General features: G+C 43.4%; 1 protein-coding gene across 3 annotated transcripts; it reads left to right on the top strand.

The window, feature by feature from the left end:
- The first annotated feature begins 2,711 nt into the window (after positions 1 to 2,711).
- POFUT2 (protein O-fucosyltransferase 2) lies at positions 2,712 to 25,835 on the top strand. Of its 3 annotated transcripts, none has more exons than XM_063116071.1 (9): positions 2,716 to 3,041; positions 6,655 to 6,905; positions 7,396 to 7,540; positions 9,799 to 9,906; positions 13,362 to 13,428; positions 16,344 to 16,469; positions 20,719 to 20,899; positions 21,803 to 21,977; positions 25,448 to 25,835. In XM_063116071.1, exons 1-9 carry the CDS (start codon positions 2,884 to 2,886, stop codon positions 25,599 to 25,601), a joined length of 1,365 nt encoding a protein of 454 aa, XP_062972141.1. In that variant the 5' UTR covers positions 2,716 to 2,883; the 3' UTR covers positions 25,602 to 25,835. The 3 variants fall into 3 exon arrangements, with proteins under 3 accessions (XP_062972143.1, XP_062972141.1, XP_062972142.1); XM_063116072.1 differs by having other exon boundaries at positions 2,858 to 3,041; positions 21,854 to 21,977; XM_063116073.1 differs by lacking the exon at positions 25,448 to 25,835 and having other exon boundaries at positions 2,712 to 3,041; positions 21,745 to 21,833.
- The last annotated feature ends 1,386 nt before the right edge of the window (positions 25,836 to 27,221 follow it).

A 27,221-nucleotide genomic window follows, 5' to 3' on the forward strand; every position in this document is an offset into this window, starting at 1 on the left:
ACTCTCCTTGGAAGACAGATGTCATTAAAGCAGAGTTCCCCAACCTGATACCCTGCAGATGTGTTGGATATGGCTGATCAGGGGATGCTGGGAGTTGTAATCCAATACATCTGGTTGCTTTACAACACTGCAATTACTCCCCCTGAGGAGTGTTGACTGGAGCTGGTTACAGGGAGCATACAACTCCCCTGTTACAACAGCTCCACTGGCTTCTAGTCTGTTTCCGGGCACAATTCAAAGTGCTGGTTATGACCTATAAAGCCCTATATGGCTTGGGTCCAGGTTATCTGAAATACTGTATTCTCCCTTACAAGCCTGCCCATGCTTTGAGATCTTTCTTGAAGCCCCTATATAGTCCCATGCCTTAAAATTTCTTTAGGAGGAGCTGGTCCTTCTTTCCCAGACCCATATTTGGTATCCTTAGATGTGTTATTATAGGTGGTGCTCTGAATCTGGAAGCACGTCACAACTCTGGAAGAGGGAATTGTTACCAATTCCCCCCCCCCCCGCCCCAATTTGGCTATCTCCTCTTTTGTTGTTGTTTGTGAACAAACTAAATCCACATTTAAACAGATTCTGCTGGGTATGGGGCAGCTGTTCCCCCTGCTTGCTGAGTTTGCCATATTCAGACTCTAAGAAAGAGATGTCTTATTTATAATATCTCTTCCCAAATGCAGGAAAGCTTTTTCTTTGGCTTCAATGTCATGTATAGGTGTCATCTAATGTTGTGCAAGCGGAACTCTGCTCATGCAGTGCAACTTTTACTTCTCCCCCTGCACCTTTCCAAAAACTGTTCTGGAAAATCTCCCAAGCCTCTTGAGCAAGTGATTGTGGGGATGACTGCAAACCTATTCTGCGATGGATGCCATGCCATTGGCATATGGACACTACTACTTCTTGGATACAAACCTATATATTTTATACAACTAATTCTTATTTATATTAGCCTTTTATTGCTTTGGGTGGGGGTGGACTGTAAATAAAAGATTAACTAGCAAAGCTGTGACACCTGTTGTTTCCAGGTCTGTTATTCAGGATAGATCTTGTCTACCTAATTATTACGTAGATTATTAGGTAGGTGGGATGTCTCCATATTTTATGTTACTTGTAACATAACAGGAAATACTAGAAATATTTAGAAAATTAAATTTCAGAGTTTTTTCAAAATACATTCTAATCAAAAGATGGTGTATGCATGTACACACACACAATATTAATCAGACTGCATGATTTTCTAGAACACCCCAAATTCTTTGTTATATGTTTGGTTCGTTCTCTTCAGTGGGTGCCTCAAGATGGAGGGCTCCTAGCAGGACCGAACAGAAGTCATTGTGTTGCAATTCCATCTTCTTTTTTAATGTATTTAAAGAAAGGTTAAATTTCTGAATTGCTGACCCATTCTGATGAAGAGTAAACAAGCAAGTTGCTAAGGTAAGAATGTTATATCATGGCGAGTTGTGTGTCTACTTTTGAGTTTGACTTCCACCCACCCATGCACCCCCTGCCTAGTTCCAAAGTCTTAACGTCAATCATGTTTGGGTAATGCCGGCAGTTCCAATTTAGCTACAACTTTCCGAATATACTAAATTCTGGTACAAAGTGCGGAGGAAGTAATTTATTTATTTATTATTTATTTATTTATTACATTTCTATACCGCCCAATAGCCGAAGCTCTCTGGGCGGTTCACAAAAATTAAATCATAGTAAAACAATCAACAGGTTAAAAGCACAAATACACAATACAATATAAAAAGCACAACCAGAATAATGTAATGATGTATATTTAATAAATGTCTAACTGGATCCATAGGAATTAAGTTGGAAATAAAGATTTATAGTTAATAAGCATCTAGCTGGAGCCATGGAAATTAGCACTGGTTGTCTTCTTCAGCTGGTACAGAGTACAACCGTGTCCTACTGTGAGTGACTAAATATGGGACCTATCGGCAGCATCCCCAACCATTTTTGTTCAGCCTCTCCCCACCCCCAAAAAGGGAACAGGAGGAGAGGGGATGTTAAGGGGGGGGGAATGTAAGGTAGGGTGACCCTATGAAAAGGAGGACAGGGCTCCTGTATTTTTAACAGTTGCATTGAGAAGAGAATTTCAGCAGGTGTCATTTGTATATATGGGGAACCTGGTGAAATTTCCTCTTCATCACAACAGTTAAAGCTGCCCTCTTTTAAATCTGGTCACTCTAGTATAGCTCCTGCAGCTTTAACTGTTGTGATGAAGAGGGAATTTCACCAGGTGCTGCATGCATACAAAGGACCCCTGCTGAAATTCTATTTTCTATGCAACTGTTAAAGATACAGGAGCCCTGTCCTCCTTTTCATAGGGTCACCCTAATGTAAGGGGGTTGGTTGGTTCAGGCCTTCTTTCCCTTTCGCAAATGAAGCAGGAACTTGCGGCAGCTGCAGCTGGCTGTTACCTCGGGCCCTGCCACAATACTTCCTTCTCCGGCACAACTTCTGAACGTCCCCAGAGGAGTGAATACAAATGAAGACGGGCTCCCTGTTACAGGCAGGGATTAAAAGCGTGTACGCACACATGCAAAGACGGGTGAATAGCTGGGGCTTGAACCGCCCTGAAAGCGTCTCAAGCAGCGTCCATTTTGCAGCGCACACACCCTACCTCCACCCCCCCCCACACACACACACCCCCGCCGCCGGGGCACCGTTTCCTTCGGCAGCTCCGTCCAGCCCGGGAGCGGCTCCTTCCTCGAACGGGGCGCTCTGCAAAGGCCGACGGAGAGAGGCGGCCTCTACTGCATTGCATCTGGCCCCGGAACTGGCGGCGGCGGCAGCAGAAGCCTCAGCGCGGCCTTCCCCCCGCCCCCCGCGCCAGGCCTCAGCCTGCCCCTTTCCTCGGTAGCAGAGCCGCGGATGGCGCCAGGTCCGGGGGGTGCGGCGGGCCTGCTCCTCCTGCCGCCGCTCCTCGCCCTCGTCGGTCTCGCCGCCGCCCAGCTGTCCTTGGAGGCCTTCCGGGCGGGACACGGCGCCTCCGCCCTGCCCGCCGCGGCGTCTGCGGCGCCTCAGAGACGGTACGGGGAAGCGGCCGCAGCCGGGAGGGCCGCGGCGCCCCCTCCCTCCCCCCGTCCCTCCTTGGCCTTTCGGGGATGCCCAGCTTGTGTCCCCAGAGCCGGCGGGTCCCCCTGGAAGGGTGGGAGGCGGCGGAGGAAAGCCACCCCCTCCTCGGTCTCCTTCCCGTGCGCTCCGCGCCCAGGAAGGGATTCCCCCTTCTCAGCCCCCGCGAAGACCCACCGGTGGGTGTGGGAGCCCCCCCCCCACTTTTCATAATCTGTGGGTGGGGGGCACTGACTCAGATCGAGAGAACGCTTGACTGGGACGGGGATCTACACTACTGCTTTTAAAGCGCTTTGAAAACGTTTTGAAAACTACATGCAGTGGCCGGATCTACACTACTGCTTTAAAGCGCTTTATAACAGTTGTAAAGCGCTTTATAACTGTTATAAAGTGCTTTAAAGCAGTAGTGTAGATCCGGAGAGTCCTGGGCTGGATCTACACTACTTCTTTAAAGTGCTTTATAACAGTTTTATAGCGCTTTAAAGCAGTTAAAGCGCTTTATAACTGTTATAAAGCGCTTTAAAGCAGTAGTGTAGATCTGGGCCCCAACAGTTGTCAAAACTGTTATAAAGCGCTTTAAAGCAATAGTGTAGATCCCCCCCCCCCCGTATCCCGGTTCATCCGCCGTCACCACACTGGGGCCCTTTCTACACCTAAGGATTATCCCAGGCAAATGGAGGGATCGTCCCTGCCTGTTCCCGGGATCCCCTGTGTCTCATTTGGATGCACAGGGATGATGGGTGGGGGGTGGGGGGAGGCAAGTGTAGAAACGGCCACTGGCTTGGTTGTTGTTATTATTATGTACTACCACTTTGGCATTCACTTTGCTACTCCCCCTTGCATAACAGCCTGTTTTGATAGTAGATCTTGCTAAAAGTGCTAAAATCATTATATAGGATGACCATATGAAAAGGACAGGGCTCCTGTGTCTTTAACAGTTGCATAGAAAAATGAATTTCAGCAGGTGTCATTTGTATATATGGAGAACCTGGGGAAATTTCCTCTTTATCACAACAGTTAAAGCTGCAGGTGCCCTGCCCTCTTTTAAATCTGGTCACTCTAGTATAGCTCCTGCACGTTTAACTGTTGTGATGAAGAGGGAATTTCACCAGGTTCTCCATATATACAAATGACCCCTGCTGAAATCCCCTTTTCTATGCAACTGTTAAAGATAGAGGAGCCCTGTCCTCCTTTTCATTTGGTCACCCTATTCTATATTGAGTACAACAGTGGTTCCCAAACTTTTTCAGGTCACCGCCCCCTTGGTTCCACAAACTCATGCCCAGTGCCCCCTACCTTACACTATAAAAATCATTATTCAGAATAGCGGTTTTCAACAACTCGCTAAGGAAGATTATTTATTTATTTATTGCATTTCTATACCGTCCAATAGCTGAAGCTCTCTGGGCGGTTTACAAAATTATAAAAATAATAATAAAAATTATAAATAACAATAAAAATTATAAAAACAATAACTATAAAATTCAAAACAGTAACAATTAATTGAATATTCAAAATCCAATTGCATTTTTTTAGTTTATTCAATTAAACATAATTGATGGACTTGATCCAATGATATCATATTTTCAAAATCTGATAGTCATTTAGCAAGAATATTAGATACCACATTTAGTAACTAGGGTAGAATACCTCACTATTCTGTAAATTCCTAATTTGATGGATGGGCTTCTTAAACAGTATTAATACGTGTGGATTCTTCCCCTATATGGCTTGGGACTAAACTACCTTCTCCCGTAAAAAGGTCCCTGGGTTTTAAGACCTTCTGCAGAGGCGCTTCTTGGAAAAGACCACCTTGAGCACCCCCCCCTTTGCCCCTTAGCACCCCCCTGCTGCCCCCTTGCCTCTTAACGCCCCCCTATGCAATCCCACCGCCCCTAAGGGGCAGTACTGCCCACTTTGGGAACCACTGGAGTACAAGATCCCTTGTAAAAAAAAACCACCCCATTCTGAAGTGTTTTTTTTTATTTTATTTTATTTATTTTATTTTATTTTATTTATTACATTTTTATACCGCCCAATAGCCGAAGCTCTCTGGGCGGTTCACAAAAATTAAAATCATCATAAAACAACCAACAAGTTAAAAATACAAATACAAAATACAATATAAAAAGCACAACCAGGATAAAACCACGCAGCAAAATTGATATAAGGTTAAAATACAGAGTTAAAACAGTATAATTTAAATTTAAGTTAAAATTAAGTGTTAAAATACTGAGTGAATAAAAAGGTCTTCAGCTGGCGACGAAAGGAGTACAGTGTAGGCGCCAGGCGGACCTCTCTGGGGAGCTCATTCCACAACCGGGGTGCCACAGCGGAGAAAGCCCTCCTCCTAGTAGCCACCTGCCTCACTTCCTTTGGCAGGGGCTCACGGAGAAGGGCCCCTGTAGATGATCTTAAGGTCCGGGTAGGTACATATGGGAGGAGGCGTTCCTTCAAATAACCTGGCCCCAAACCGTTTAGGGCTTTAAATGTCAATACCAGCACTTTGAATCGGGCCCGGACCTGGACTGGCAGCCAATGAAGTTGTAAAAGGACTGGCGTAATGTGATCTCGCCAGCCAATCCCTGTTAGTAAACGGGCTGCCCTGTTTTGTACCAGCTGAAGCTTCCGGACCGTTTTCAAAGGCAGCCCCACGTATAACGCATTGCAGTAATCCAAACGAGAGGTTATCAGAGCATGGATAACTGTAGCTAGGCTATCACTGTCCAGATAAGGGCGCAGTTGGTATATCAGCCTAAGCTGATAAAAGGTGCTCTTTGCCACTGAGTTCACCTGTGCCTCAAGTGACAGTTCTGGATCGAAGAGCACCCCCAAACTACGGACCCGATCCTTTAGGGAGAGTGCAACCCCATCCAGGACAGGGCAAACATCACCTCGCCGGACAAATGAACCACCCGCTAACAGTACCTCCGTCTTGTCTGGATTGAGTCTCAGTTTGTTAGCCCTCATCCAGTCCATTACCGTGCCCAGGCAACTGTTTTTAAGGCAACTGTTATGGTTAGTGAAGTGGATCACGAAGAAAAGGCAAAAGCCACCAACAACGTGAATCGTGGCTGTTGGCTGAAGACAGGCCATGCAGCAATATAGTATGGGAGCTTGCATTATCAGAAAAACTATGTCAAAAAATAAGAGTGTCAAGGGGACAGAAAAAAGGGGAAACATTCACTGCTGAGTATTACATACACAAATCAAGCTGATGTGACAATACAAGTCCCAGCTGCTGGTGTGCTGTAGAAAATGCTCAGTCCATCCTTTTCTGCAATATACCAGTGACTAGAATAAATCCAAACAGCAGCAATAGTGTAAAACCTTTATTTGGGGACAATTAAATATCACAAATAATGACCGAGATTTTAAATAACAGCCTTAAAATTCTGGAGACTGTTTGCAGACTGACTAAGCTAGTTTGTGCCCAGTGCAAAATACCTCTTGTTGCACCAAAATACATTGGCACAAAGAAGCAATGACCACTCTTCCCTTTGAAAATATTATTTGTTTAGTAGGAGTTGTTAGAATCTTCAGTAATATTATTTCTTTTGTTACCTCTAGGTATCTTTTGTATGATGTAAACCCACCTGAAGGTTTCAACCTCCGAAGAGATGTCTATATACGAGTTGCCTCTCTTATAAAGACCTTGTTAAAAAGTGAAGCTTGGGTACTGGTTCTGCCTCCCTGGGGACGTCTTTACCATTGGCAAAGTCGTGATATTCATCAGATCCGAATTCCTTGGTTCGTTTTTTTTGATGTTCCCAGCCTCAGTGAAAACATACCAGTTATTGAATACGAACAGTTTCTTTCAGGTAAAATATATTCCAGAATCAGTGATATAATCTTGTAGTAATTTCAACTCAGGCTTTCATGTGTGCATCCAGTTAAAGAAGGTATATTAAGATAAAACTTACATAATTTATGAAGTGGAATTCTAATTCAGGTTACCCCCTACCCTTCTGGAAGGCACAACTTGTATGAAAAAGTCAGAAACCAATTATTTTAGTAGCTTCCTGTTAGTTATTTCACAATTAAAAATTGTGAAATAATTTGTAATTGTAAATAATAATTATATTTAACAATAACATTGAAATGGCTTGGATCCAGGCTCTTTTCCACCTGTGGGAATACTGCCTGCTCAGAATACTCCCATTGGTAGAAAGGGAGGCAGGATGCCAGCGGTTCCATTTTATATCTACTACATGGAATGAGATTCCATAGAGGGATTTCCTGTTTTATTCTGTACATTGATGGCACTATATCTATTAATAATAATATGCAATATTTTTGTTTGATTGTCAGAGTCTGGTGGGCCCTTTATTGACCAGGTATATGTCCTGCAAAACTATGCTGAAGGTTGGAAAGAGGGGACTTGGGAGGAGAAAATAGATGAGAGGCCATGCATTGACCAACTCATGTATTCAACAGACAAACATAAATACTACAGGTAATCTTCTATAGGAGTAGTTGTATTAACAAAAAAAAATCTCCCCTATTTTCATCTCCCTGCAGCTCCTACGAACATTGCCAAAAAGTCCCAAGTGGATCGTTGAGCATCCTATTTGATCAATTTTTTTAAATGTTGCATGAGTGCTCTCATTTTAAATTCTTTATTTTCAAGATTTGTATCCTACCTTCCATTTGCAGTAAAACACAACGTTATTAAATAGCCCCAAAACATCAAACTAAAACTCACAGACCCCATTTAAACTAAGCAGCTCTGATGTCCCTCAACCAGGGTTAGCAGGTCCTACACCTCAGTGTGTATATCCCAATCAAGCATTCAAGGGTCGAGAATCCAACTTAGCCAAGTTTTTATTAGAACAACACTGCAGTATTGGGCACTCTAGCATCAAATCAAACCAGAGCACCTCGATCAAAACAATATTTGAAACATTTATAGTCTCTTGATTAGAAAAAGTGCATTCAATTTCTCATTGGTCAGCGTCATTACATTCATAGCACCCTACTGGTCCTTTTAGTAGCATGTAGTTACTGCAGCCGAAACTCTCCCCACGGCCTGAGTTCGATTCCAGCGGAAGCTGGTTTCAGGCAGCTGGCTCGGGTCAACTCAGCCTTCCATCCTCTTGAGGTCGGTAAAATGAGTACCCAGTTAGATGGGGGAAAGGTAATCATGGCCGGGGAAGGCAACGGCAAACCACCCCGCTGTAAGGCCTGCCAAGAAAACGTCAGCAAAACTTGGCGTCCCTCCAAGAGTCAGTAATGACTCAGTGCTTGCACGAGAGGTTCCTTTCCTTTCCTTTCCTAGGTTACAAGAGAAAGTGTTTAGTGCATCCAATCATAAGTCACCTGTTACATTTGTTGTCTCATTGGATAAAACCTTTCTCTTTGTTTCTAGTGTTCTCATTATTAAGGAATGCATAGCAAGCAATGCGAGCGACCTTAAACTAGAACCGTGTGTGTGTGTGTTGCCTTTTACTTGGTACATCATATTCTTTCCCACGGATGCAAGCACACAATCTCAGGACTGTATTTGACTCTTTTGGGAACAGAAGGAACAATGTGAAATCTCTCTCTTTCTGATGACATCAGCTCCACAAAGAATAGGTGGAGCAATCACTGTCCAAAGTCCTCCTAAAATAACTACATTATAAACTAATTGCCAAACACCTATATTGATGGGGCCAGATAGGCCTCCGCGGGAAGGGTATTCCAAAACGATTGCACCGTTATTTTTTCATTATTTATTTAAGCATTTTTATCCCGCCCTTTAGCCAAAAAGGCTCTCAAGGCAGCTTACAAAAATATTTCTGAAAACTGTCCCTGTCCACAGGCTTACAATCTAAAAAACATGACACAAACGGAAAGGGGATTGGGAGGGAAGAGGGGGTGGGGGAAGAAAAGCAACTTCAGGCACTAGATTCTTAAGTTCAGCAGTGACAGTTGGTAGCAGGAGGGAGGGGGCTCTCAGCTGGAGCTGGGCCCAGGCAGGATGGCGAGGGGCCTGGCTACTGCTTCGTCCCCCACTCATTGAGATGGTTCTGTTTCTCATTACCACTTGCCTGGCCTCAGCAGTAGGGCAGGGCTCCTGTTGATCAGAGCACACAGGAGGTAGACTAGGGTCCTTAAGATGTTTAGTTTCCAGGCCTTTTAGGGCTTTAAAGTTTTAGGGCTATATACTATATTGGGCTCAGAAACAAAAAGGTAATAAATGAAAAGGTATAATGCAAGAGATACCTGCTTTTTCCTACCAGCCCCCTAATAACTTTTTAGCTTGCACTTTTCAAGAGTAGCTTTATGAAGTGCAGGTTACAGTATGGATTCATCTCTCTCCTTGCAGCAAATTCTTGGGAGTGGTGGTCAAGTCTGGAAGTTATGAAACCATGAATGATCTTCTCCAGGAAATGACGCAGCTGCTTTATTGATTTCAGACACATCAAGAGACAAATCAAAGAAGTGACAAATCAAAGAGCCCCCCCAAGCTGTGCCCTTGAAGGCAGATGGTTCAGCTATGCCTGGATCAACTGGCCCCCACCCAACAGCATATCCATTTTAACGAGATTAGATCTGTTTGTTTGCCATGCTCTCAGAGATTGACTCAGTGTTATTGTGAAAAGTCAAATGAAATGTATCTGTATTCTTATATAAGTCAACAAATTATGCATTAATTATCCAATTTTCATTGTTTTAATTTGTACCCCTCTGTATATGCTAACCTTTTTATGATTTTATCTTATTTTGTAGGGGATGGTTCTGGGGTTATGAAGAAACACGGGGCCTTAAGGTGACTTGTTTATCTGTCCAAGGCTCTGCCTCTGTCATAGCTCCTCTGCTTTTGAACACTTCCACTCGGTGAGACATGCTCTATTAATATTTATCTCAGATATTAGCAAATTTGCTTTTGGACTTCGAGAAATGGAAGAAAAATTTAAGCCCTCTTTCTCACTGTAATAACAAGCTTGGATAGATACGTTATTAATACTAAGTTTTTCATTTTTTGTGATCTTAGTCTGAAACCCTTTACAGCACCAGTCACAGAAAGTGGATATACAGGCAGAGTTTGAGGTGGGGATCACCTGGCCTGAATTTATGATTCACCTGGCCTGCTTCTGCTACTATTTTTGGTTGTAAGAGCACTTCAAGGGAGCAGTTTGAATGTAACTCTTTTCTGCTCACATATTGTTCATATGATGACAGTCATCGTAAGCGTGCCACTAGAATTCTGAAAGCTCATCATGGAAAGCACTTCTTCCAGACATTTATTGAGTCCAATCAGTGCTAGATCTCCCCATACATTATGATCAGCTTCATAAAACCTAGGAGGAGAGGTCAGTTAAGTCTGTCCTCTACTCCCAGGCATTGGACAGTAGACAATGAGATTTTAATGTCAGTAATTTATCCAGGTAATGCTTCTTGTAACAGTTTTTTTTAGCAGTTTTAAATTGTTTCCATATTTTGTATGTTAAAATTGTTAAAATTATTTTTTATTTTATTATTGTACATACAATAAGTGCAATACGATACATACTAAATAACCAATCAGTGACAAATACACAGTACAGTCAATAAGACATTACTTCTCTGGGTTCCTAAATTAAAGCATATATGTTTTCATATTCATATATTATACTTTATATGTTTTGTATGCAGAGTCCAAAAAAGAACAGCTGGAAATTATCACCTACTAGAATGTTGCTAGAGTTTAACTGTAGGAGTTCTTTGCAAACAAATCAAGGCCTTTACATCTTTATTTTACTTCCAATAGCAGATCTTTACGTGAGAGTCCAAAAAAGCCAGAATGAGCATTGGTTATCTTTAAATAACAACAACAACTACAACCGGAATAGCATTTAACAACAATAGATTCGGAAATTGACAAGGAAATAAGGTGATGCCAACCACAGAGATTCTAAGGGTGTGAGAAGAGTGTATTGATAAACTTCCCCTTTTGCTCACACTATAACAGGGAGAAACAGTTATATCTATTTATATCTAAATTATCTCTCTCATGTAGACAGTGAAAGGGCGCCAGGCATTGGAAAAACAAGCATTTTTTTAATGCCTTCTCTTAAATTAGCATATTTGGTTAACTTGGTCATTTCTGCTGGCTTGCAGACTTTGTCGAGCCATTATTTTCACATAGGGATAGCTTTAGTCCTCCAGTTTCTGGCAGCCAAAATTCTAGCAGCAGTTAATACGTTTTGGATCATCTCAGTATATATGGGGTCTATCTGTTCCTGTACATAACCGAGCAAGACTGTTAGAGGGTCACAGGATATAGAAACATGTATAATTGTAGATATTGCATATACAATTTCCCCACAGAAGTCGTTAATCGGAGGGCACTCCCACCAAATATGCATAAAATTAGTTTACACAGTGCCAGCACTGATCTTCACAGTTCTTGTAAATATGACTCAGCCAGTTAGGGGTCAGATAGTATTGGTATAGTATTTTATAGTGGTTCTCTTTCAATAAATAAACATTAACACAAGGAGAACATGCTGGGCCTTGTAAGAATATTTTCCTCCACATCTGTGGTGTAATTGGATGATCATTGTTCTTTCTCATCTAGTTTTGAAGCTGTTACCCTTGTTTTCATCTCTCTATATAATTAACAAATAAATCTGTGATAACAAGCCTTTCCATTTCTTCCTTTCATAAATTAATTGTTCAAAAGCAGTTAGATTCAGCATGGTGCTACAAATTTATATAGGATCTTAATTGGTTATATTGTAACCAAAGAGGGACCTGTTCAATTTATGTGTAAGATCGTTAAACGAAATACATGTATAGTTTTTCTCCACATGTATGAATCTATATACTTTGTGTCTAATCCAGCTTGAAACTCCATCAGTTAGTGTGAAATTATCATTATAAATGAATGATACAAGTAAAAAAAATTGGGAGGAAAATATATTCTTAAAGCTATCTCAAACTATCATAGCATGGCAACAAGGTAGAGGGCCTTTTCAGTGATGGCCCCCCGACTGTGGAATGATCTCCCCGATGAGGCTCGCCTGACGCCAACATTGTTATCTTTCAGGCGCCAGGTCAAGACTTTTCTCTTCTCCCAGGCATTTAACAGCATTTAACAACGCTAAGTTTGTTTTTAAACGGACCCCCAGAACTGGTGTTTTTAAAATGGATACTCTTGTTTTTATACTGTTGTTTTTATGTTTCTGATGGTTTTTAAATTTTGTATACTTTTTAATGTTTACTGTTTTAACTTTTGTGAACCGCCCAGAGAGCTTCGGCTGTGGGGCGGTATATAAATGTAAATAAATAAATAAATAAATAGCAGTAATGCATAGGTTATAGTTGGTTAATACCAGCGAGTCATTGATTTTCTTTTTACTATGCCATGGCAATCTTGCAAGAGAGATCTTGGCGCATTTTCGCTCAATGACATGCCATGATATCCTAGGACATATGTTAATCCATTGTGCAAGCTCTTTATATTATGTTTTTCTTTTGTAATTTTTGTGAGCCATCCAGAAAGCTTTGGATATTGGGTAGTATAGCAGTTAAGGAAATGAAATGAAATAAATGAATGAATACAGCTAAAGAATATCTATTACAAACTCTTCTTGGGAGAATAATTTTCAAATGATACTTCAAATGCTAATAAAACAAAAATGTACACCTATCAGTGAACTTGGGCATGGGCAACATGACATTCTCCAGATGTTGTTGGGCTATATTTCCCATCATCCTTGATCATGATCCCTGGGTTGATGGGAGTCTGAGTCAAATACATCTGGAAGGCCAGAAGTTGTTCGCCTGTGATGTTACATTAAAGGAAGGACCACTAAAATCAACAGACCATACTTCCAAATATTGGGTTGGAGGCTATAGCCCTATCTCGCAGATCTATGGCTGAATAAGGAATCACGCCTGCCACATCCCCTGGCAGGCTGGAGTGCTTATTCATGAAAAATATTATTCTGTTCTTGGCAATTCTGAACTTGCGCCACCTACGTACAAATGGCAGGAAAAGGAGCACTAGGAGAGAGAGAGAGAGAGAAGCCTCTCCTGTGCCAGTGGCCCATGTGTCCTTTATACTATTGTAAGCCGGAAAGAAATTTTGCACAAAGTATGTTTCCGTTATCTGGCCATAGTTGATAAGATGGCACATTTTTGGAATTTTAGAAAACTATTTTTCTATTTTCACCAAAATATCTGAATTGCAGTGTTCAATTTGTACATTCATGGCTGCCTCAGGTTCCTTAATCTCTGTAAAGAAAGCTAATAATGCAAATTATTTTTACATGGGAATGTACACTAAGCCTTATTGTTTTGAATAGGTCAGTGATGTTAGACAGAGCTGAAAATCTTCTTCACGACCACTATGGTGGCAAAGATTATTGGAATGTGAGTATTCTCGAGCAGCCTTTCCCAGATGATTCGCTTAGCTTTTGTCGCTTGGCATTTTTTTTTCCTGAAAGTGAGCAATTTTGTAGCCCATTTTATTTTGAAGGTCCAGATATCATTTCATATTTGTAAACGTTATAAAATGCCAAATCTGAATAAACTAGAAAAAAAGATGGTCTCTAGTCTGCTATTTTCTGGGTGACCCTTTCATATTAAATTATATTTCCATTTATCACCAGTCATTTATTGCATGTGTTTTGTAAATGATCCCAGAATACTATCTGGATTAAAGCTATTTTAATGTACTACAAATTCCAGTGGGGAAATACCTGAGCCATGTTTACTCACAGAAACATGTATTGTGATAAGTATAGAAGTTCATATATTAACTTTGCTTACAGCTTCTCTCTTACTTTTATCTTATCCAGAGAATAGCTTCTAGTAGAATAGATATCCAATATTATTCTATATCAAAATATGGATTCTTCTAATCTACCAAGATGTCCTTTTAATCCAAGTTAGTTGATCCACCTCATAAACATTCCCCACACTTAACAGTGCTAAATCACTGTGCTAGTTGTTGTTGTTGTTGTTAGTTTGTTTTTTAAACAATTTTATTTAGATTCTTCCCTCAGGAAGATCCTTACCTATCTTAAGAACCTTAGATAATTTCCTTTTATATGAAGATGGCTTGTGAGTTCCTGTCTGAGCTCATATCAATATCCAAACCTAGTAATAACTAGGGCTGTGCACTACTCTGGATCTGAATCTGAAGCAGATGGGGTGATTCGGACCTCTCTAAAACAGATCTGAGGCGGCTTGGGAGAGGTCCAAATCAATCCGAGGCAGATCGGTTCCAAATCGATTTGGAAATTCAGACTTTTTTTCAAGGACTGCACATGGGAATTTACAAAAATGCATTCATCTCCATCATTTTTAAAGGTAAAGACATGGAATTTGGCACCATAATAGTACTCCTAAGTTTGAGGTTTTAAAATTATTTTTTAAAATACACTTGTCATTTTAAAGGTAAAGACATTTAACTTGGCAACATTACATAGGAATTTAGCCTACATAGGATTTTAGCCATGCAAAGTTTGAAGCACATTGGTTCGTCCCCTGATTTTTAGAATTTTTTTAAAGATTCCCCCCTAACCATTCCTCTTCCCATTTACAAAAATGCATTCATCTCCATCATTTAGCACCATGATAGCTTCTAAATAGGGCTTAAGGCATGCCGAGTTTGAAGCACATTGGTCCTACCCCTGATTTTAGGTTTTTTTTTAAAGTTTGAGGTTTTAAAATTATTATTTTTAAATACGCTATCATTTTTAAAGGTAAAGACATGTAACTTGGCAACATGATAGCACTTATGTAGGGCTTTAGGCATACCAAGTTTGAAGCACATCAGATCATCCCCTGATTTTTAAAAAGATTTTCCCCTAACCATTCCTCCCGCCATATTGCTAGGGAAGGAACGGATGAGTTAACTTCAAAAGACTCAAGTAGGGGAGATTTGCACTTCCAAAGACACAGACATTAGGGAAGGCGCAATGTGTGCCGATTCTTGATTAGATAAGACACCTTCTGAAATTGCTCTTTGCGAGTGGCTGCGTGTTTCCTTGAAAAATCACATTTTTAAAAATTCCTTGCAAGAAATCTGCTGAACATAAATGTATAAAAAAATTACATATATGAGTAGGTCGATGACAACTGTTACCTCAACAACTTCCATGTTTCTATCTTAAAAAATAAAAACGTTATAGGCGTTTATTCCTCCCAATGGAAAGCTATGGGGGGAAAAAATCACATTTTAAAAAATTCCTTGTGCTAAACATAAATGTATGAAAATGTATGAAAATTTACACATATGAGTAGGTCGATGACATCTGTAAGGACACCAAGTTTCATGTTTCTATCTCGAAAAATAAGAAAGTTCTAGGTATTTATTTCTCCTAATGCAAGGCTATGGGGAAAATCATCCGAATCTCACTTTGGATCTGGGTGCTGCTACCCACAAAGCCTGCTACCCCTTCCTGATTTTTATTTCAAAACAATAAAATTTATTATTTTTTTAAGAAGTTGCCAAGCAAATGCTGCAAAGTGAGCTCAGATGCATTGTTAGGAAATTAAGATGTTGGGTGGCTAGAGACCGGTGGTGTGCGTGGGCTGCCCAGTAAAAGTATGGAAAAGCAAAAGAGGCTGCCACCACTGCCTGGTAAATGACAGGAGGAAGAAAGCAGGGCAGTGGCAGTGATGAGGTGACCAGAGGAGGAGGAAGGCATGGATATCAGGAAGAAGGGTGGGGCAATGGGGAGCAGGGGAAGATGAGTTGTTGATAGAAAGAAAAGGTAGCCACGGATATGCAGGCATAGAGACTGGGTTCGGACGACACAGTCGTCAAAGGTAGATTATCTCCATCTACACTTGCAGCATTTCCCCCTTTTTTAGTCTTCTAATTTTCCACGTCACTCCATCTATGCTTATGCGAGGATTTAAAGATCAATTTTCTTGGTAATTGTCCAAACATTCTCTTACCATAACCGAATTCTTTTAGCTGTTCTTGGATTTGTGCATTTGTAGGTTTCATTGTACTGCCCTGCAACTTAACAAAGAATTACTGTTCTTTGTTGCTTCTTTACCATTATTGAGGCTAACAATATATCAGGCTTATTTCCTGCCTCAAAATATTTTTGCCTATTAAAGGCCATAGCTCTTTCTGTATAAAGGTTGTTTGGTTAATTCCTAAGCTTGCCATTCTCAACTGAGTCATAATTTCTCTCAAAGGAATATTTTTATGACCCTCCTTTAGTGTTGTCATTGCCGCTTTTCCGTATATTCCAAGAGACTTAATTTGAAATGATGCTGAAATTGAGAATACACTGCCCTGTCAGGACCTCTTCTTTTGATAACAGACTCGTCGAAGTATGGGGTTTGCTAAACATCTTCGTGTGGTGGGAGACATGTTTAGAACCAAATATTTAAACTCTACTGATGAGAAGGATGTGACGCAGTACATGGAGGACTGGACAAAGATGAAGGTAAAATAATTTCCAGACTGCTATTGACTTAATTGTACTGGACGCCTTTACTACTTTCTGTTTCGATTATCCTTCTGTTGTTACTACACGGCCCAGTGTAATTTCGATCACTGTGGGGCTCATATAATGGATGTTTTAAACATGTGACTGTTTCAAAGTGTTATAAGATATAGAAAGGGAAATTTAATTTGCCTTGCATGCTTCTCATCAGGGGATGGAGAGTATTCTGAGTAGGTTACTTCCACTTAAGCCAAAGGAAAGCTCTTTCAAATTTTACCAGAACTTCAGCCCTTCACATGGGAGGGTCCCAGCCCAGTTCCAGGATGGAAAAAAAATGAAGAAGGAGGGGATAAGACAGTGGGTCAACCTCAGGATTCAAATGATTTTACACTGAAATTCCCAGGAGCCAAACCCTAACCACTCCAACCTATGTTTTGGGCTGCATTAATAGAAGTATAGCTTCCAAATCACGTGAGGTACTGGTTCCTCTCTATTCGGCCCTGGTTAGGCCTCATCTAGAGTATTGCGTCCAGTTCTGGGCTCCACAATTCAAGAAGGACGCAGATAAGCTGGAGCGTGTTCAGAGGAGGGCAACCAGGATGGTCAGGGGTCTGGAAACAAAGCCCTATGAAGAGAGACTGAAACAACTGGGCATGTTTAGCATGGAGAAGAGAAGATTGAGGGGAGATATGATAGCACTCTTCAAATACTTCAAAGGTTGTCACACAGAGGAGGGCCAGGATCTCTTCTCGATCCTCCCAGAGTGCAGGACACGGAATAACAGGCTCAAGTTAAAGGAAGCCAGATTCCGTCTGGACATCAGGAAAAACTTCCTGACTGTTAGAGAAGTACGACAATAGAATCAGTTACCTAGGGAGGTTGTGGTCTCTCCCACACTAGAGGCCTTCAAGAGGCAGCTGCACAACCATCTGTCAGGGATGCTTTAGGGTGGATTCCTGCATTGAGCAGGGGGTTGGACTCGATGGCCTTGTAGGCCCCTTCCAGCTCTGCCATTATATGATTCTATGAAGAGCAGAAAGATACCAACAGGTGCAGGCCATCCATATAGATGAACTAGGCAGGCACCTAAAGCACCAAGTTACATGGGCTGCCATACCCAGAAAAAAAAACCCCAACCCCAAAATGAAGATGTCGTTATGTCAGTTCCCATACATGTACGGAGGGAATATGACGAAGAATGTGGAGGAGAGCGAGGAACCAACTGGGAATGGTGGGGCTAAATCAGGCTGCCTTCCTGCCATCTTTGGGACTCGGTCCCCTCTTAAGCGACATGGGATTTCCTCCTGTTCCGAGTTGGAGGCAGGGATTGAGAGGCCCCCGTGAGGGCATGGATGCAACCAGGATCCTTCTTCTAGGCCTGTGCTCATCCCTGTTGTAGTTTTTATCAGACCCTCTGTGCTGATTTGGTGCTTAGTGAAAACAAAAGCATTTTGGGCTCATTATTATAAACGACGATATTTCTGGTTCTGGAGATGCCTCTTCATTAAATGGAAAATAGGGGCCAAATGTTTCCCAGTTTATCAAAAACTTCCACCTAGATCTGCCTTTGGGGTTTGGGGGCGGGGGCGCTGCTTGTATGGTTTGCCTAGGGCGCCAGTTGCAGGCAGCCAGTCTAGGGCTGCCTCTGATACCAACATAAATCCCATTCTGTTTCCTGACTCCTAGCTGAGCAGAGAAGAGGAAGCTGCCCCCGCTGGACTAGAAGGTACATAAGGAAGCCAGCTCCCAGAGAGAGAACGATCAGAGCGAGGGAACAGGGAGAGCAAACATGAGTTTGTCAGGAGGAGTTCGGCAGGGGAGGGTCAACGGGGAGCTCCATAACAAAACATTGTGTTCTTGTAACACATACCCATATAGTACAGGATTCTGTTGTTAACCTTCAGGGAGGTCAGGGCAAAGCATAGGCTATTCCAGTACAGTAAGGAAGGCAGAAACTAAAAGTGACTATGGACAGGGTGACCTGCAAGGTGTGTGAACGTTTGTGTTCCTGTCTGAGATCAACATGGCATACATGTGCAACCTAGTTGCACTTTTGGAAGAAAAAGTGAGTGTATTTGCGTGATGAGTGGCCACCCTCCAAGGAATAAGAGAAGACGAAGAGTTCTTAGACAGAACGGTGGAACATCAACAGCAGAGAGAAGCACAGGAGGTGGAAGGTGAACAGCAAGTTGAAGCAGAAGTGGGGAATGCTGAAGTGTGGAAAGCCAGTGAAGAGGGAAAAGGGTGACAGTTAAGAGCAGAAGAATTAGAAGACACACTGCACCAGTGGAATCACTAGAGCTATGTAACCGCTACTGGAAGATGAGACTGGAGGACAGTCAGGAGAGGAAGAATTACAGAGGACTCCATGCAACAGTGAGCAAAAGGCAAAAGGCCAGTCAAGAAGAGGGAACAATACCAAGGCCTACAACAAGAAGCAGAAAGAGTAGTCATTGTGGGAGACTCCCTGCTGCGTGGGATTGAAACTCAGGTATGTTGTGAAGACCCATAGACTTGCCAGACATGCTGTCTCCCTGGAGGACAGGTTAGAGACACGACTGAAGGGTTGTCAAAGCTCATAAAGCCCACTGACACATATTCTTTTCTTCTCATCCATGTGGGAACAGATAATGCGGACCTACAAAGAAATCACGTCAGACTTTGAAGCTCTGGGAAGGAAACTCAAGAACTTTGGGGCCCAGGTAGCTTTCTCATCCATCCTCCCAGTTCTTGGAAGAGGAATAGAAAGGGAAAGAAAAATACTCCAGGTGAACGACTGGATACAAAGGTGGTGCCAACGTGAGAGATTCGGATTCTGGGACCATGGGCTACGCTACTTGGAAGATGGACTGATGGCAAGGCATGGGTTGCACCTCACAAGGGCTGGGAAGAAGGTGTTTGGCCACAGCATGAAGAACTTGATGGATGAAGGCTTATGCACTGTAACCATGGTATTCTTCTTGATCATATATCTGGATTGAACTTGGGAGTGGTTCCAATCCTGTCTGGAGGAGCGAGCTCAGAAGGTGGTGCAGGGGGTTTCTATTCTACCCCATGGCCATTAGCCTGTGGGGCGCCTCAACGCTCTATCTTGTCCGCCATGCTTTTTAACATCTACATGAAACCACTGGGGGAAATCATCAGGACGTTTGGGCTAAAGTGTCATCAGTATGCGGATGATACTCAGCTCTACCTCTCGTTTCCAGCTGCACATCCCAGGGAGGCTGTGGAACCCTTGAACCAGTGTCTGGGGGCTGCCTTGGCATAGATGAGGGTGAACAAGCTGAAACTTAATCTGGATAAGATGGAGATACTGTGGGTTCAGATGGAGGTTTACAACTGCTCTTAGATGGGGCTGCCCTCCCCCTAAAAGACCAAGTATGCAGTTTGGGAGTCCTTCCGGACTCTGAACATACTGGGGGAAGCCCAGGAGTGCATTCTACCAGCTTAGGCTGGTACGCCAGCTGAGGCCCTATCTGGAGAGGACGGACCTGGCCTCAGTTATCCACGCACTAGTCATGTCCAGGCTGGACTGCTGTAATGGGCTGTATGTGGGGCTCCCTTTGAAGATAGTTCGGAAGTGGCGCAGAAAACAACTGCCTGAATATTGGTGGGGGCAAGGGGATTTGACCACGTAATGCCTATACTGTGCCAGCTTCACTGGTTACCTGTGTGTTTCAAAGTGCCGTTTTTGACCTTTAAAGCCCTAAACGGTTTGGGACCAAGTTACTCGAAGGACTGCCTTCACTCATATCAGCCTGCCCACACTTTAAGGTCAGAAACAGAGGACCTTCTGATTTGCCCACTGGTGAGAGAAATTAGGTGGGCGTCCACACGGGAGAGGGCCTTCTCTGCAGTGGCCCCAAACCTCTGGAACAAACTTCCATTGGAGATCCGACATGCACCTTCCTTGCAGGCTGTCAAGAAGGCCTTCGCATGATGAGTATTATTATTGCTGTTATTGTTATTAATGCTGCTATTGTTGTTCCTGCTGGTTTTATTATTGGTTTTATTATTTTAATTGCTGTTTTATTGCTTTTGATATTTTTAACAGTTGATTGCTTTTAATATTTTATGTATTTTGTTGTTGTTAGCCGCCTTGTGAGGGCTTCTGCACTGAAAGGCGGCCAAGAAATGTTTTAAATAAATAAATAAAATACAGAACCTGTGTTTGTGTACAGAAACATTTTCTCACTGAATCAATGCCATTTTATTTTAGTTTCAGCATGTATTGGTTCTTCTATGCTAGGTAAAGTTGGGCACGGCCATAGGTGGCCCATACCTTGGAGTTCACCTCAGACGCAAAGACTTCATCTGGGGTCACAGGAACGACGTGCCCAGCATCCAGGGAGCAGTGAAGAAAATCCACAGCCTTTTGAAATTACATAAACTTGAGAGAGTTTTTGTAGCCACCGATGCCATTGCGGAAGGTATGTCGTTTTTTCAAACCAGCTTAATTTTGTTCTAAACTAAAAAAAAAAATGACCAGTGTGGATAGCAAGAATCCCTATTAAAGGTCATATTAGTGCTGGAAAAGAAATCATTTCGTGAGACACATTTGAAGGGCCTAGGCAAGAGAAGCACGAGGGAGAGGTTGCAATGCCTAGTGAAGTGTTTAAGTTGTTTGTCACTGAACAGCAACTACCACCATTCCCAAAAGTTTAAAGATGGCATTACTATTATTATTTATTTATTTTTATTTATTTATTTTTATTATTATTTATTTATATAGCACCATCGATGTACATGGTGCTGTACAGATAACACAGTAAATAGCAAGACCCTGCCGCATACAAGAGATGGTTGCCTGCAGCATCTGGATGTGGCCTAGTACTAGGCATCTCATGATGATCTAGGCCCTACATTCCATGATGGCCTTAGTGAACTTTGAACCTGGCAAAGCTTGAGGACACCTTTTGAACTCTTCCATTTATCACCTGATGCCATCAATTACCTCTTTAGTCTCAACTCCTTCAACAGTTTACATCTAGACTTGTGTTCTTTCTGGACCATTTTGTTTTACCATCTTGCAATGAAGCAAAATCTTCCAGACTAATCATGGTTTTCGCTGCTTTGTAAGCAAACCAATTGATCAATTAAATGCTTTTATGGGGCGATGATCTCCTGCAGTAGTCTTCAGAAGCAGCCCAGCCTGCAACACTGGACTCATTTTTAACTTTTTTTTTTTTAACTGCATATGCCCAGAGTTTCTCCATTGCTTTCTCTATATCTCTTTTTTCCTATTCTCTCCTTTTTTCTTCTTCTCTTCAAAAAGCCTTAAAAAAATAAGAAAAAGAAAACAGTGGTTCTGCTTCTTGTATGATCCGCTTTAGGGTGGGGTGTGACCTACCAGTTGAAGACCAGTGATTTAGTATACCTTTCAGAGACGGAAGAGTTGAAGAGGCTGCTTCCAGAGATGGTGAGGTTTGAACCTACATGGGAGGAAGTGGAACTCTACAAAGATGGAGGAATAGCAATTATTGACCAGTGGATATGTGCACATGCAAGGTAACTTCATTGTTTTTTGTTACATTTCTACATGAGCAGCCTCCAAGCATACATGTACACTTATCCCCATAAGATCACAAATAAAGAGAAATGGGTTTATAATTGGCAGCAATAGCTTTATTTGCACTGATGTAGAGACAGCTCTTCATGAATGGGAACGATTTTTCACACACAGACTGGGTTCGAACGACACGTTAGTCAACGGTTGACTAAATAGTCAATCATTTCTTAAACGGTCAACTGTTGACTATTGTGTCATCTGTTGTGGGGGGGGGTAAACACCCCATGGTTGGTTATTTCCAAGAAACAGCTAACCAAGAGAACTACGGCTGTACAGAGTTGACTGTTCGCACAACCTTTGGTTAGCATGCCATCTGTTGGGCTTCGTTGACTTCTTCACAGCGTTGAGTTGATTATTTTCACCGGGCACAGAGCGGAGGAAGCAGCGCCAACCACTCTGCTACACCCAACTCAACTTGATTCCGAAATCTACCTAGCAACAGATTGAGAGCACAGCCCTCCTTGCCCCGCCCCTTTCCCACACAGTGATGAGACTTCCGTCCCTGCAGTGGACAAGCAGTGATCTCCCCATCTCCGCCTGCTTCCCTGGCTTTTTCAAATCACTTCCTCCCCTCCTGTGCTGTGAAGTCCAATGGTATCCCATCCACCCTGCTCCAGTGTTCTCCCACCCATGAAAAGATGTACAACTGTCAGACGCTCTACAGAGCGGGGCGGGGAGAGGAGTGAGCATGCACTTCTGAATACATGCCTAACCCTCCACCAAAAACTGGGAACTTCACACGCTCCAACAAACCCTCTGCCCAAGAAGCACCTGCCACGTTTACGCATGTAGAACAGCATCAACACCTTCCCCCTTCTGAAACACAGCCAGAAGCTGCTGTTCGCAGTGACAGCAATCAGAACCGCCTTCTGTCCCCCTCGTCCCTCCAGCTTCACCCTCTTTCCTAAGCCATGCCAAATGGCCTTTGCTGGGGCGCACGAGGGCGATCCAGGCGAAGAAACATCACCGTGCCCCGACGCCACCTGTGTTTGTTGTGCGTTACTTATGAAAGTATTCAGAACACTCCGTTGGGCCTTCATCTTCGCTCTGCAAGCACCCCCTCCCTGCTCCAGTGTCCACGGTTAGTTCACACAGCTCTCTCCAGGTCCCTAATCTGTACTCCCCCGCTGCTGAGGATCCTGCCTGGCAGATGACGATGGCAGCTTCTCACTGACCTTGCAGATTGCCACCTTGGCCAGCACAGATCCCAGCAGCCAGGAGATCACGGATAGCCAGGCCGAGGGAATGGGATCACAGATACTTTCCTCTGAAGACCTACTCTCAGGGTGACCTCCCCCCACTCAAGAGCCTTTTGACTCGCCAATGGAGGTACCCCAGGATGCCAAGGCCACCATTAGAATGCAGCACTGGTCTGAAGCAGAGGTGGGCACATTCGTTGAACTATGGAGCATCCCAGAGGCCAAAGCAATCAGGGCCACTGCCAGGCATGACAACCTCTGCCCCTGGCTCCCCAGTGAGATGAAGCCACAAGGGTACGGCCGCACACCCAAGCTGTTCCAGGACAAGCTACATGGGCTCAAGAAGAAGTTTAAGGAGGTTGTGCCACACTACAAGAGGAACGGAGGTGAACCACGTGCCACGCTATTCTATGATGAGCTGGCATGGCTCCTGGAAGAACTCCACGACGTGCCAGGATATGCCATGGGAAGTGGGGATGCCCTATCCCCCCTCCACCAACACCCCCTCCTCAGCTCAGGATGACACCTCCAGTAGCCCTGACAGGGAGCAACAAACTAAGGCCTTCAGCTGCACACAGTGTCCCCTCATCAGTATGCCCGCACAGAAGGCAGCATGGTGCACACCCACCCTTGGCCACAGTCATGGCCATGCCCCTGCTGAAGATGTTTACGGCTTTAAAGGTCAGCATCAACACTTTGACTCAGGCCGGAAACTGACTGTCAAGAAATGCAGTTGGCGCACCGTTGGTGTAATAAGATTTATTTATTTATTATTGACATTTCTATACCACCCAATAGCCAAAGCTCTCTTCGTTAAAATGGCCAGTCCCAGTAAACTCTGTAGCAGCTCTGTTCTGCATTGACACTTTAACCTGGTGGGAGGTTATCAGTGCATGGATAGCTGTAGCAGGGCTATTTCTGTCCAGATAGGGTCAGAGTTGGTATATCAGCCAAAGCTGAGAAATGGCACTTCATGCCACTGAGGCCTTGAATGACTGAGTTGGATCTATGTGCACCCCTAGGCTACAAACTTGATCCTATGACCCTACCTATATCTGAGGCCCTTTCTACACCTACAGGTATAGAGCGAGGGAGAGGGGGTGGTCCTGCTTCCGGGATTGTCGCCCTTAGTCCACATGGGCTGTACAACATCAAGGGCGTTGCACCTGTTGCGGCCGCCATTTCTTTTTAAAGAGAAAGAGCTGGAGCTCACTTGTGCTCCAGCGAAAATTAAGGTAAAAAAAAAAAGGCCCGACCCTGCCCTCCACCCCTAATGGCCCTGGACTCCCCCCGTCCCGGCTCCTTCCCTCTGATGACTCATGGGAAAGGGGGAAGAAGCCGGGATAGGCATCCACACCACCCACAGTCCTCTGGATCATCCTGGGACCGCAAGTTAATCCGGGATAACTGAGGTTTCAGTTATCCCAGGGAAATGGACGGATCATCCCTCCCTGCTCCTAGGATCCTGTGCGTCATCTGGACATACAGGGATGATCCCTTGAAAAATGGATGGTGTAGAAAGGGCCTTAGTGTTTGACTCAGCAGGACTACTTCAAGACAAATCATCTTAAATGGATTACATAATCAGTTCTTCCCTATTACCTAAATTTGCAAATTAGGACAAATAAGAAAATTACAAGGGAGGAATTTACAATTGCTGTGAAGTGGAAACTTCATAGAATCATAGAATATCAGAGCTGGAAGGGGACTACAAGGCCATCAAGTCCAACCCCCTGCTCAATGCAGGAATCCACCCTAAAGCATCCCTGACACATGGTAGTCCAGCTTGCCTCTTGAAGGCCTCTAGTGTGGGAGAGCCCACAACCTCCCTAGGTTATGAACCTCCCTTCATAACTTGCGTGAAGCTTGTACTGCCTTCGTGACCATCTTTGGGCACATAGATAGCTGGTATCAATTTATACTAAGCTACAAGTTTCTCTACTGTACGCAGGACGTCGAACCTCATAGAATCATAGAATAGCAGAGTTGGAAGGGGCCTACAAGGCCATCGAGTCCAACCCCCTGCTCAATGCAGGAATCCACCCTAAAGCATCCCTGACAGATGGTTGTCCAGCTGCCTCTTGAATGCCTCTAGTGTGGGAGAGCCCACAACCTCCCTAGGTAGCTGATTCCACTGTCGCACTGCTCTAACAGTCAGGAAGTTTTTCCTGTTCCTTTCTCCACTTATTTTTTTCTGTATTCCTTTGCAGATATTTTATAGGAACCTCAGTATCAACATTTTCCTTCCGCATTCACGAGGAAAGGGAAATTCTGGGTTTTGATCCCAAAACAACTTACAACAGATTTTGTGGAGATGAAGAGAAAACCTGTGAACAGCCAACACACTGGAAAATTGTATACTAAAATATACTAGTCAATAGAACTGCAGTATTTGGGCTCATCAAAGCAATGAACCAATCATTTTTGTGGAAAGAAAATTATTTTGAATGTCACTTTTTCATTTGTGGTATTAAGCACAAATGAATGAATGGTGGTAGGTTTCCCCCTCAAAAAACTCTGTATCGTTGTTACTGACAGCTTTTCTAATAAGACACTAAAATGTCTCCCTTTAAAAAAATTAAAATGTTATTCTGGAAACATAGTATCAGTGTATTATTTTCGTCTTCATATTAGAGAATGACAGTCGCAGACAGGAGAAACCAGCAAATTTGCTTTCCAGCGTGCTACTTTCGTATATCCATTTCCCAGATGAGGGTACTTTACAATTAAGAATGTTCTTTGTGGCCCCCGTGCACTCCCACATATGGGTCCTGTGCCATTCAGAAAACTTCTACATCTGGGCTGGAATTTTGGCAGGAGGCCTGCTGCCCCCGTTGCCTCATCATGAGGTGCGACTCCCACTCTTCCTGCACAGTTCTCTTGCCAACACAGCAGAACCTTTTTGCTCTAAGCTAGAGAAAAATACAAACCAGTTCAGCTTTTTCTACCTTGTTTATTCATCCATTTCTACCTTCTGAATCTTTCTCGGTTTGCATTTTTTGTTATAGGCGTGTCCATAGTTCATCTTTTGTGGTGGCCACGTTGTGCCTATGGCTCAGAAAATATTTCTGCTGAAGTATTCTTCTTGCAGTAGCATCTTACCCCCTTTGGATGATCACATTTTATGTCTCCTTGTTTGGATGAGAGTTACCAGGTTGAGTCCTGCAAGCGTTGTCTTTCAGGCTGGAGAAAATGGGCCCATGGCTTCATGCTCTCCTGTGGGAGAAGGCACTTTAGTTGGGCTGGTCATCCCATAAAGCAGGATGAAGCCACTCCACTTCAAGCGGCTGAACAGGAGAAGCAGCAAATTGTGCCATTCGCCTTCCTCATCAGGAGGGCCCACCACCACCTCTAGTGGGTGCTTTAGAGAGCCTCTTCCAACAGGAGAGGGGAACCTCTGAGACTCTCTGGAGCAACTGCCCACTTGGTGAAGCTAGTGGGTGTTCTGGAGAGCCCACTCTCCCGCTGTAGCAAATGCTGCAACCAAGGAGAGATGGTGGGGTTCTTTGGAGTAGCTGCTTGACCTCCGTACCCAAATGTCTGACTCTGAGGGGGCCCTTCCACAGAGCCAGACATTATGGAAGAGGGTGTCTCAGGAGATCACATGAACTACTTTTTATGGCCAATGCAGCTCTTCAGAGAGCAGTGGCAGTAGCAATGAGAGGGCAAGTGAGAGAAGAGACATAGAGGATGTGCAGAGATGCAGCAGAAATCTGTGTATGCAATTGAAGGGGGACATTATAGAAATGCATAAAAGTATGCATGATATGGAAGAAATGAAGAGGTTTTTCTTTCTCTCACCAACTTGGATGACTTTTAAAAAGGGGGAGTAGAGATTAGGATAAGGCTATCAATGGCTACTAGGCATGACAGATACACATTACCTCCAGTATTGAAGGCAGAATGCCTCTCAGTACCTGTTGCAGGGGGGTGGTCTCTTGCTTGTGGATTTCCTAGATGCATTTTGCTGGCTACTCTGGGAAC

The sequence above is a fragment of the Elgaria multicarinata genome, chromosome 2 (assembly GCF_023053635.1).
Source record: "Elgaria multicarinata webbii isolate HBS135686 ecotype San Diego chromosome 2, rElgMul1.1.pri, whole genome shotgun sequence".
NCBI classification, from domain to species: domain Eukaryota; kingdom Metazoa; phylum Chordata; class Lepidosauria; order Squamata; family Anguidae; genus Elgaria; species Elgaria multicarinata.

Excerpts from the sequence above, each read along its gene's own strand:
- POFUT2 (XM_063116071.1), top strand. The coding sequence starts at position 2,884 with ATGGCGCCAGGTCCGGGGGGTGCGGCGGGCCTGCTCCTCCTGCCGCCG. Across the intron at positions 3,042-6,654 it reads TCTGCGGCGCCTCAGAGACG|GTATCTTTTGTATGATGTAA; the intron begins GTACGGGGAAGC and ends TGTTACCTCTAG. Across the intron at positions 13,429-16,343 it reads GTGGCAAAGATTATTGGAAT|ACTCGTCGAAGTATGGGGTT; the intron begins GTGAGTATTCTC and ends TTTTGATAACAG.